We start from the raw sequence: 12,350 nt of genomic DNA, 5'->3' as shown, positions 1-12,350 counted from the left end.
CACAAAGGCAGCATTAGAAGTGGGTAGGAAAAAGGTCATTCCCCTCGCTCTAGCAACTGTAAAAACGCACCTATCTAAGGGAAATACAATCTCAGAATTACCATTAGGGAAATTATTCACCAGTTCTTAACTTGGAAAATACCATAAACTCTTTCAGGAAGAAAAGCACTCAGTTTTGTGAAAGTGCTGCTCCATTATTTTAGATCCACTTATGCAGCTGACACACTCTGCCCTGGGATAGGTAAAACAAGCTGTTCTCATCCAGTCACATCCACAACGTGCTGCAGGATTTAATAGTTTCTCACAAAAGACATAAGCTACATAAACATAAAATGCTACAATGGGACAGAAAGCAGCTTCAAGAATTCTCTCTTCAAGCCCAACAGGGAAACAATTATAATTTTCCTCTGCATTTCTTGCCAGCTGAAGTTTTTCTGTTCCTCTGCTTTACTTTGCCGATAACAAACATCTGTTGGGAGCATCCTGCCCTGTGCAAGAGAGGGACACATCCATAGCAGCCTTCGGGGCTCTGTACTCAAGCAAAGCCTCTGGAGATCCTCCTCTGTAACAGCGACAGATAAACCTCTGCTGGTCTTACCTATGGACTACAAAATTCTTCCATGGAAAATTAGTCCTTTTTTTGCAGCCCACAAGTAGTTCAAGTAGTTAAGGAAACCTTCAGAAAAAACACGATGAGCCTCTAGCAGAGATGATCTCTTGAGATCCCCCATATAAGCCTAAGGATCTTCATTTTAGGATCTTCCTTCCCAGTTCTTACCTACTATCAGCTCTTACTCACATATTTCTTCAGCAGAAAGCTCTAGAAGCCCAAATCGGCAGGCTCCAAGATAAAGCTGACCATCTGTGGCTCATTAACATCTCACTGAGCCTTTTTGGCCTGGTTCCTACATGCCCCTTGCAGATGCTGGCATGTCAGCACACGCTGTGTCCGCTGCCTCTCTGGCTGCCAGTAAGGCGACAGGTCAGCATAAACCCCTCCGAAGCCTGCAAAACGCCGTGAGATCGAAAACGCTGGTGGGAAACGTTGAAAACGCTGCCTTTGAACCCTCAAGCCCCAGTCCACCAGCTGAGGGGAAAGAAGGGAAGGAGAGACAGGGATCTCATCTCGGCGATGGTGTTTCTCCAGGATAACCTGTGGGCAGGCAGCAGCCCTGCCTGCATCGGCAGGCAGCCACCATGCCCAGGCAAGGGCTCCCCGGACCCGCTCCGACACGCAGCGCGCGGCGCTCGCCCCGGGTCGGCCAGGGCTGGGAGCATCTCCGCAGCACCGGGCTGGCGCCCGGGGAGCCACCCCGAGTTGTTCCTTATCAGCCTTCCCCAAAACAAGTAAGGGCAGGGGCACCCAGGATATGGCCCAACAAGCCTTTCTCAGCCCCGGCAACCGCTGCTGGCAGCACTGGGACCTCAGGGAGAGGAGGGGAAATTAAAGGCAGAAGACAGGGAGAAAAGGGGGTGTAAGGGCCTGGCAGAGGCACCCACATCCTTTGGGAGGCGGCATGCACGCAGGGAACTGGGGCACGCTAGAATCCTCAGCTGCAATCCTGTTCTCCTGTCTCATTGTGAGGTCTGAGGCAAAACTGAAAGAGGGCTGTGTGCTGGGAGAGAGGAAGAGATTATTCTCAGTAAGCATGAGGGATGGGTGGCACAAACCCATTTTTTAACACCTTTTCCATCCTATGCCCTAATTCAGCTGGACAGCAGCTATGCTGCAGCCTCTTCACAGTCTTTCATGCTCAGGGAGAGACCTGGGATCAACACAGAAGAAAAAGCCATAACTGTGCAGCTGTCTGACATGTCCTACCATTCTGCCACTCCCAAGGCACTGACTACAAGGGAACAAACACCTCATCTGAGATCTCTTCTGCCATTCAATTATTTAGCTTGCAGAGAGCAGATCAGAATGCTTGCCAAACAGAGGAGCCCTACTATAGATGGGCTCCTCTTCCTGCAGAGTAGAGCAGTCATCTCCTCACTTAGACACAAAGAGCCCCTGGCAACACAGTGCCATTAAAAACAGTATCTTCCAAAGCATTCCTCCAAGTAAAAAGCCTCTGACTGCAGTTTGGGCTGTTACTCAGACAGCAGTAGGGCATGGCCATGAACAGCCCCCCAAGACAGTTTGCCTGCAGCTTTTTGCAAACAGATACCAGAAGAGGATGCATCTGAATCCCCACCTGCTCCCCCAAACAGTGCTCCAAGTCAGACAAGAAAGGAGAGGGGAAAGAACCTGCCCAGGTTTCACTGAAGCAATCCTATCCTCCTTGAGAGACAGTTCCCAGTTAATGCATCAAGCCAGGTTCTGCTCATTTCCTGCCATTGGTGTCCACACAGCTGCTCCCTACTGGACTACCTGTGCCTGCAGGGGCCAGATTAGCATTCAGGTCTCCCTGTATGTCCCCAGAACGTGCTCAATGTGCTCAGGAAGAGCAGCTCTTAGTAACCCTGCTGTCCCTGCGCCTCCTTACAGTGTAAGGTACGTCTTTGCTGACCTGAACATCTCCTCTTGCACCTGGGCACAATAAAAGCCATGGACTTGGCCTTAGCACCATCTGTTAGAGCTTATTCTTGGCTCGTGCACTGAAAGGCAATGTCTCCAGAGCAGGAGAAGCAGTCCCAGACTCCCTGTGGAAAGAAGGCACACAATATTTATGTAATGGTACTGTTTAACTTGAGATTGCATGCTGCAAGCAAAACTGTTACTACACTGGCACTCTCCTCTTCCAGCTACCTTTCCAAGCACGATGCCGCAACTGCAGACTGGCTGACAGGAGAGAATTAAAGACATGACTGGCTCCTTTCCTTTCCCTTCAGCCACAAGCTCCTGCTCTCCACCCACAGCTCTCCCGCTGCCTGCCCCAATGTAAGGCACGCACAGCAGCAGGATGCTACCAACACCACCTGCAGTGCCAAGAGCCCTTTGGGAAATCACTCCCTGGAGCGCATGCAGCCACTGATGTGAGCTGAGGGCTAAGGAAGATGAGACTCTGCTATGGACAACTCTCAGCTTCAAGCTTCAGACAACTTTCAATCAAGGTTTAGTGACACTCAGCTTTGACCTCTTCTGAGCAGGGCACGGTGGAGGATGGAGCATGAGACTGAGTATCAGGCACCCTGGGCTCTGTACTTAGCTCCAGTCCTGACCTGCCACCTCACTCCAAGGCACATGTGTCCTTTCCATGCTCTATTTTTATCTCCTCTTCCACATTTGCCTCACTGTTTTGAATGGGGATGTAGGAACAGTCTCCCACTACAAGTTAACACAGCATCTATCACAGCTGTGTCCCAACCTTGGTTAAAACTTGTAGACATAACTGTAATACAAATAATAATTTAGGTTTTGGAATATGGTGATGGGGGAAGATGGCATAGCAGGCCTTTCTCAGGCCTTCATCCAGAGAGTCAAGAAACCTGTACTTATCTTCGGTGCTGAAGCTAGGTTAAAACTGGGTTATACTCACATTTTTGTGGCTGATGAAATTTGCACTTGTTTGTTTGGTCACTAGTTTGGGAATTTTTTTTAAAGGTGGTTCTTTCAAGTGGCTCAGAGGTTAGGGATGTCCAAAGCTATCCCCAGGGAGATTATAGGGTCAGACATCAATGATAAACACAGCCTGCCACTTGGTCTTGATGTTGTTCTCTCTGTGCTCCTATTCCCTTCTCCCCAAAGCTGCAGCCCAGGCAACTGTGAGGAAAACAGAACAACTGTATATTTAGCAACTATGTTCCTGCCTAAATTGCTACATGATGTGAGCAGCAGACCCTTCCTTCTAGAAAAGACCACAGGCTTCCCGATGTCATCAGCAGGATCCCACAGCCCGTACTGCAGCAGGGAAGCACAGCCAGCAGCTCTAGTGGGAGCAGCAGTAGACTGGTGCTGGTGAGACAGGGGGCTGGCTTGTCTTGCTGTAGCCACATAAACGGGATCACTCTCCCCCAAGGCTTCCTGAAACTGGCTGCATACCTCCCTACCAAGAGGTGAGTAGGGTCAGCAAACACACCCGGGCTCCTGCAACTCCAGCTCTGTACCTTGGTACTGACCTCCCTTTCTCAGAATACGTCAACAGACTAATGGGCTGCACAGTTATCTGGCATAGTTGATCATGATTCCAAGACCTTCTTCCTCTCTGCTGCCTGGGCAGCCACCTCTGGCAGGATCTGGAGCTGGGGTGACAATAGCTGAACTACTCTTGTAACATTTACAGCACTTCAGGCACCCAGAGCAGCAAGGTCCTCAAAGGCAACCAGTCCTTGCGTGGCCCTGGGGTCTTTCTCTACAGCACTACTGAGGTGTTCAGGCACAAGCTGGCATGGAAGCAGGAGCTCAGCTCCTCATCTGCTGGAAAGCAAACACCTTTTCCCTTCAGGCCAGTCCCAGACACCCCAAGGGAAAACTCGGAGTGGTGAAAGGTGATGATGGACACATCTAAAGCAGCTGGCCTGCTGCTCTGAGGAGCTTTCCATGCACCAGCTTCTCACAGCCTTGTCTTGCCCTACAAGCCTCCAGCTGCAGAAAGGCCTGACAGCTACAAGCCTGATACCCTGCTTGGCCAGCTGGGGGTAGGGAAGTCCCCGCAGGGACTCAAGAGCTAGCAGATATCATGCCCTCCTCCTGCAAGGGTCCACAGCTCTGCTGTGGTCTGGCTGGCCATGCCCAGAAGTTGTTAGTAATGGGGTGCTCCTCACTGGATTCAAACTCCATTACAACTGGATTACTGGGGCCAGTAATCTTTCTGCCCAGATGACTCTGGCTTAGAAGCTGCACTTCAAGCGCTTGCAAGCCAGGATGTGCCTGAACAGGCACTTAGGAAACAGGGTCCACTTCCATGCAGGGGTGGGTGGTCAGGACTATTCTGGGCAGCGGTTACACTGGTGACACTGGGACCATCCCACTAAACATGACTCTATACTGAAAAGTGAGGAGGGGAGCTGGTCTCAATGCACGAGTCTCATTGACTCTCCACTGCATCATCAGAGTCAGCCCAGGGGTTTCTGAAGTATCTCACCCAACATGTTTCTGAAAACATCTCTTGACAATGGGACTCAAACCCAACCCTTCAATCTGACAGTTTGTTAAACAGGGAGCTTTCTTCTGGAGAAATGAAACACAAAAAGCGTATGCCCATCACCATTCACAGGCCCCAAAGAAATCTCTCACTGGCAGCAGCAGGCTCCAAAAAAGCTGGACCAGCCAGTCCTTTTTTGCCACCCTCCAGAGGGGACTGCCATCCAGAGAAGTGCTGGAGCAATGAGAACGCTCTCCACATCAGCTACAGGTCAGGGAGAAACTTGGGACAGAAGGCACTAGATTAAATTTCTTCGGCATCCAGAGCACTACTGGCGTCCAAATAATTGTCTATTTGTGTGCGTGCATGCACAAGAATCCTCGCTCCATGGTCTGTCTTTGTGCCAGCATATTCCCAGCATTGTGACTCTCTAGGGACAAGGCCCATACTTGTATTCAATCTCAGCTTTGGCTCCCAAACACTAAGGTTTCAGATTATGTTTTAAAAAACATTTTCTCTGGCAACTGGGCTGTTAATGGATGTGATGTTTTTGCTCTCGCCTTCTCCCCACCTTTAAAAGCTTGGCACTAAAGGGCTTCTTTGAAGATAAGGCCAAAATTTCAATTTAAGGGGAGGAACTTCATAAAGTAGATTTGAAGGAATGGAGAGGAGGAGGGGGAAAATAAAAAAAACAACCAACCCTGGAGCCACTTTGCCTGTTGAGATGTACACTGCACAGCACATAGGATTACAATGGACTCTCTGTACCACCGCTGGCTGGAGCCAGAAGTTTGCTGCAGCTGCACTGCTGCTACCTACGCGAGGCTCCCCGAGGGTCACACTCAGAGAGGGCCTTTGCTATAGCTGCACACCAGCCTGCCCTCCAAACCAAAAGCATCCTGCAGCCCCTACAGAGCCCACATCCACCCAGCAAGCAGGGGTACACATCCCCCCCAGAGGCAACCACAGGAGCTGCCCACTGGGCTGTCAGTGCCATGGGAGGCTCTCCACTGAAACCAACTGTGGACCTCATCCAAGAGATTTTTTAGATGGCCAGCAAATCTATGGTCTCTCTTGATCTCCAGCAGACCTATCCTCAACACCACAAGGAGGCAGGGAAGTGCCATTTAGTTTTGCAGGTGGAGAGCTGAGGCAAAGACCAACCTGCCCTATCTTGGGGGGATATCCGTGGTGCAGAGGAGAATCAAATGCAGCTGCCCTCACATGCCAGGCTTGCACCCTAAAACACTGGCATCACTAAGCAAGGCGGCTGCTCTTCCTAAAAGTACCGGGATAAATTACAGCGGCGTTATCAGAAGCAGCTGAATTTTGCAAATAAATGCTGTTTTCCAGGCGAATGTATCCATATTTGAGGTTATTTCTCAAAGACTACCTCAGTATGTTTGTATTACCACAGGCTTTCTAAACCACACTAAACTCAACACATTAATACACAGGGCTCTGTCTAACCTGTCCTTTTGTCAACTAAAGGGAAAAGAAAAAGTAACTTCATTCTGGTATTTGAAAGCTGACAACACGGCTCTGACAGGGATCTTTACACCTTTTTTCCTTGCACTGGTGATTTAAAGAACAGCAGAAGGGCCTGATGCACAATCTTCAGATATACAAGCTTGTTCAGACTCGCTGACATTACGACCAGTGAACACAGCCCTGCACTTGGCAGGGCCCTGGGTCTATGGCGGTGCATGAAAGTACAACCTGCTAGCTAATGTCTCTGCCAGACTGGACCTGAGAGAGCTAAAATGGCATTGCCACTGCAAGGCTCGGGGTGAATGATTTACTGCCTATGCCAGGCACGGAAGTTAATGGAAAATGACCGCTTTCCAAAACACCATCTGGCTTTCACACACACATACAGAGACACCATAGCCCAAAACCTCTGCAAACTTGACAACAGTGGGATTCCATACGGGTAACATGCCGTGGTGTGCTGTGGACTTCGCCCAGCAAACCTCTAACACTGCACAGGCACCAGGCACAGTCGCCATCCTCACATCTAATGGCTGCTCAAGGAAGATGACTGGACACAGGGCAGCAGCCTCTCAAGAGCAGCTGAGCAGAAAACAAGGATAAAGTCTGGCTCTCACCTCTGTGCTGGCACACTGCCCACAAGGAGGGCAAAGAAGCTCAAGCACGTCCCACATGCTCCCTGACGCACATTTCTCTCCATTGATGCCACTAGAGCCAAAATAAATTGGCACTGCTTCCTACTCAAGAGCTCCTACAACACACAATGGCAGCCCTCAGAACCACTCACAGGCACCCAGTCCAGGTGCTCTGCTACCAACCCCATCAGGCAGAGCTGAGCCTCCCATCCCACTTGTCCTTTTGCAGGGAAGAGAGGTCATTTTAATAAAAGGAGTATGTAACATCCTCAGGGCAGGGATCTGTTCCTCCCTGTTTAAGCAGAAAGCTCTGCATCGCCTGCAGCAGCTCTGGGACTGTGTAAGCACCAAGTGGTTTCTTTTCCCTGCAATAAATATCCTTCTGAGCTTTCCAGCCAACTTGCTTCCACTGCGTCCATACTCCTTTTGTCTTAGCTTCCCATGGACACTCAAGACAGCTGTGTTGCTGGAGCACACGCTCCTGTGGAGAGATTTTAGAAGGCTTATGCACAAATATGCATACAAAGCAAATTTTGAGAACTTCCCATTCTGCAAGCATTCCCTCCAGAGAACCAGCTTCAAGCACTATGCTCAGCCAGTGAAGCAGCAGATAGGATGATTCAGAGCCAAGAGGAACTAAAGCCAGTATCAGGAAACAAAAAAATGCATGCGATACCTTATGTTGAACAATTACCCAAAGTACATTTAGAAACCTGAAAGATGATATTCACCCTCATTCTACCTAAGGACCTGCAATTCATTTAATCATTATTCACTTTAAATTGTTCTTGTGGCCTAGGAACTGGAATACATAACAACCTCTTAAACTGAGACTGACCACAGGAGCACCAGAACACACAGCAGCAGGTTTTCCCCCTCAGGATGTTTTCAGTCTAACCAGAAACAGGAAGTCTCCAAAGATTTTGCAAGAGAACTTTTTCCTTGTGGGATATCCCATCCTAACTGCAAAATTCACACTGCAAATTTTTAGCCTGGGAGGCAATGGTTTAAACCAAGAGATTTGCAAGCCTTGGTCTGTAACACAGCAGCGTAACGCATCAAAATCACCTCTGCACGTTAAAGAAGTCCAAGGGAATTGTGCCTCATGTCTCTGAGGCACTCGCCATCAGATATTTAAATTAACATCTCACCATTATTTACAAAGGAACTTCTGTTAACCTGGAGTTACCCTGGCCTACTGCTGTGGCAACACCTTGCAGGCTGAGTGACTGAACTGAGCCCAGCTGAGCTCAAGTCTCTGAAAACCCACCTGCAGGCCAACCTGAGCTAAAACAACCAGCATGGTCCCCAACACACTTTTCCCTGTCGTTGCTCCCCTGCTTCGTGAGGCACACAAGGCAGGTGCTGGGAGACAGCCTGTCTTTGCCTGGGAGGAGAGTGGTTTTGGAGGCACAGAGGTGCCTCTCCACCCTGTGGCAGTCCTGAGGAGGCTCAGCACAACAGGAGAGTTCTCCCCAGTGCACCTGAGTTCTGCTCTAAGAGCCATGAGGGTGGGTACAGGTCAGCTGGCAAGAGCCAACATACACAGCAATAAATGCCTCCCTCCTACAGCGCTCAACCCATCAGCACAGGCTCCAGTCCCATTTTCTGCATGGGAACAGTAAGGCACAGGGCTGTGCAGAAAATTCAAGCTCACAACAGGGCATGTGCATGGGCTGAAGACCCAGCCCAAACACCTCCACTTCTGAACACATGCTTCCAGCTGAAGTGCATTTCCTGTCCTGTCACCCATGTTCCCTCCCACAGCCCAGGTAGAAGCAGCAATAGTTGGGTTTTTTTTCCTATGTTTGTTATCAGATTGCAAGGTTTCTGTGCGCCTAAGGGCATGTGGTTCAGGAACAGACCAGGAAACACTGGCAGGTAGATCTGGTGGTGTTTCAGTCAAGTGTTTCACTTGCAATGACAAGAAACTGCAAAAATTCAGGTCTGCCCTAAATGAGTAACTTACTCTTAACTCAGGAAAGGAAGTTTCTCCTCTGCAGCACTGGGGAGCACGAGGACAAAGCAGAGGCTGCTTGCTTCATTGCCCCGCCCGTGATGCTTCTTGCTCAGCAGGAGGCTCCAGCTGGCTCCCAAAGAGGCAATTCTGCGGGCCCTAGTCAGCCAGGAGGAGCTGTACCAGCAACAGGAAGGTATTGCAGGGCTGCCAGTTTGGTACTGAAGATTTGGAGGGATATGTCTGCTGTTAGGTTTTTGAAGACATAGCAGAATTTCAAGCAGTGAAATGGACTGAACAATGATGCACCTGTCCTTCAATGGAGCAAAACTCCAAGCCAGGAGTCTCACACTCTGAGGGCTGGAAGGCCCTCCGCAAACACCAGACACTGGGTTTCACTTTGCAATGTCAAAGAACCTCTTGCTAGGTGCTTCTGTATCATGTCAATATCACGTATCATGTCAGTGGAAGGCACAGAAAAGCTGCCTTCTCCAGACTGCAGGGATACACAGAACTCATACAACTTACGTGCCAGTCTGGAGGACGCACAGGCAGAATCATGAAGCTCCAACGCTTCTTCATTGTGCCAAGCAGAGAAGAAACGTGTGGATTCAGCTGCTCGTACTGGGATATCTCTCAAATAAAGGTCCTGTGGGTGTGCGTGCATGAGTGGGAGAAAACGGAACTTGCCTTTCCCATCTGCACAGGACCTCTGTGCACCCTTCAGATGAACCTGCCTCACATTCCCCAGCAGGAAGCAGGGAGGACTGCACTGTATCAGACTTCAACCCTCACAGCAAACACCTTCTGGGACCTCTTCTGCTTGGTATATGCAGGATGAGTCCCTGTAACTCTATCTGAACGGGAGGATTAAGAAAAGGACATGGAACAAAACTCCATTTACATTTCTCCATTTCCATTTAAGAGAATATCATGCACCCAGCAGGGAGCTCACAGCTCTTCCTAATTGTCCTATTTACTTCGGAACATCCCCACATGACTCCTACTAGCATGGGAATTTATTTCACCTTCATTTCTTTAGGTCACTTAAATAAACAGAACAAACCTTCACTGCAAACACATGATTTCTAATGAAGTCCTTCCCCAAGACATGAACCTCAGTATTCAACCCATTAATTTGAAGTGTCTGCCATATAAGTACATAGGCATAAATATGGGGGAACCCTCCTCTTAATCGTAGGCACACTGAGTCAGTCAGTCTCAAAAGAAAACTAAGATAAAATTCTACTTACAAAACGCCCACATTCTTCTGACATTTTCCATGGTAGTTTTTTAGCCCATGGGAAAATAAATTTTAATGGCAGATTGCAAATGAACATATCAAAAAGACACTATGGTAGCAATATGGAAATTAAGAGAACTTGGCACCAAGAAAAACATTGAAGACATGCTGGGAATTACATGCGGGTGCTGAGTGTGTGTATGGATTCCTGTTATCCCTCTCACATAATGCTGCAGAGAGGTCAAGAGAGTTTCTTTAAAACAAACAAGGACAAAAAAGCCCAACTTTAATAGACGTGAACTGCCTTTCACACAATGCCAGTGAAATAACACTTGGGGTAGCAGAATCAGTTGGGGAAATGCCCAAAGACAGATTTGTATTAAGCAGCTTCTGCCAGCCAGGGGTATTGGTTAAAGTCTATTATTTTCCAACGTAAGTATTAGCATTTTCAGAGCACTTGAAAAAGTCTTGGTTAGACACGGCTACGAATCCAGCATCCCACTTTCTCCCCAACACATTTTCTATTTACAGTCACCATCCAGACGATCTGCCAAAGTTGCAATCCAATGCGCGCACAAATCCTACCACATCCCACTGCCGGGCAGAAAATTACTTCTCCTGACCCAAATCACTCTTCATCCCCGCACCAGGGTTAAAAACTCCTCGGTCACAGAAAAGGACAAAAATTCTACTAACAGACAGACTACCCACCCCCGCTTTTCTCTGCGGCAGCCCCTTCACAGAGCACGAACCGAAATGCCTTCGCATCTGCCAGAGACAGCTCTTGCCTGTGAACTCCCAGCAGCTTTTGACAAGAGTTGGAGCAATGGAGGATGGATCTGCGGCTTACTTTGCACAGCTTCCCCTTCTCCCTCACTGCTCACCGTACCTCCCCGCCCAGACGGCAGGAAAGACGGGGTAAGCTCGTGGACCAGGCTGCTGGGGAAGTTCCAGGCGAGCCCTGGAGCACCGCGGAGCCGTGTGCGTGCCCTGGGCCCTCCATTAGTTCTGGCCGACCCGCCGAGGAGGAAGAGCTGCAGGGAAACATCCGAGCCCCACATCTCACCTGCCTGAGCGAAAACAAGCCCGGTCCCGCTGGGGACCGGCGGGTCTCCGCTCCTCCCTTGTCACGTCTCCTGCATCCCTCGGCAGACCCCCTTCCTCACATCCCCACACCAACTTCCCAAACTCAGCCGCTGCCTGAAGAGGGATGGGGCGAAGGCGCTGCGCCCCATCGCCCGCCACCGCCGTGCGTCCTCCCAGCCCCGCGCCAGGGCCAGCAGGCCCGGGCCCCCTTCTCTTTCACTCACCGCGGTCTCCAGTGGAGCAGGCGGGGGGAAACACAAAGATGCCCCAAACGAAGGGAAGCAACAAAGAGGCTTAACTCCAGGAGCTGGGAACTTCCAGGCCGGATCTGCGGGGAATTCACTACACACACTCACACACACGCGCACACACACACACGCACAGAGAGAGAAAAAGACAGAGAGAAAGAGAGAGAGAAAGGGGGGAAAGGCTGTTTTGTGGGGAAGGGGAAAGTGAGGGCGCCCTTGGTTTGGGGGTGGTGGTTGTGCTTTTTCTGCGGGCTGGGGATGGGGGCCGCGCTGAGCTCAGGCGCGGCGGGAGGAGGAGGAGAAGGAGGAGGAAAAGGAGGAGGAGGAGGGAAGAAGCGCCGGGATGCGGGAAGCCAGACCCTCCATACGGGAGACGGCTTTTGGATGACTGAACTCCCAAACAATTCCCTGCTCCGGCTACTCCTGCCCCAAGAGCCTCCCTCCTTCCCCTCCCCCTGAGGAGGAGGGAAGAAGAGGAGGAGCCAGAGGAGGGAGAAAACTCCAAGTAAAACCCCTTCCCCAAAGCCGGGCAGCGGTCGGGCCCCGTTCCCTGCCAGCCTCGTCGCCGTCCTCCCCGCACCGGGAACCGAGAGCCGCGGGCCCCCAGGGCCGCTCCCCGCCGCCCCCCGCTCCCGGGCCGGCGGAAGCGGGAAAGTTGGGACGAAG

The 12,350-nt window shown here is 50.4% G+C and overlaps 1 protein-coding gene across 3 annotated transcripts in view; it reads right to left on the bottom strand.

Annotated features, from left to right (window-relative positions):
* The window catches only part of BOC (BOC cell adhesion associated, oncogene regulated), a 54,441-nt gene extending 42,369 nt beyond the window's left edge, over positions 1 to 12,072 (bottom strand). For 2 of the 3 annotated variants that reach the window (XM_066175244.1, XM_066175245.1), the window contains exon 1: positions 11,103 to 11,219. In XM_066175244.1, coding sequence (XP_066031341.1) covers positions 11,103 to 11,118 — 16 coding nt within the window. In that variant the 5' untranslated portion in view covers positions 11,119 to 11,219. Of the gene's footprint in view, positions 1 to 11,102; positions 11,220 to 11,660 lie in introns of those variants that run through there. The other variant, XM_066175246.1, reaches the window with a different exon arrangement.
* Positions 12,073 to 12,350: the final 278 nt, after the last annotated feature.

The sequence above is a fragment of the Chamaea fasciata genome, unplaced genomic scaffold (genome assembly GCF_029207755.1).
Source record: "Chamaea fasciata isolate MVZ Bird 193981 ecotype frontalis unplaced genomic scaffold, bChaFas1.0.hap1 SCAF_2, whole genome shotgun sequence".
NCBI classification, from domain to species: domain Eukaryota; kingdom Metazoa; phylum Chordata; class Aves; order Passeriformes; family Sylviidae; genus Chamaea; species Chamaea fasciata.
The sequence above is the reverse complement of the archived record's forward strand: the minus strand, read 5'-3'. Positions and strand labels throughout refer to the sequence as shown.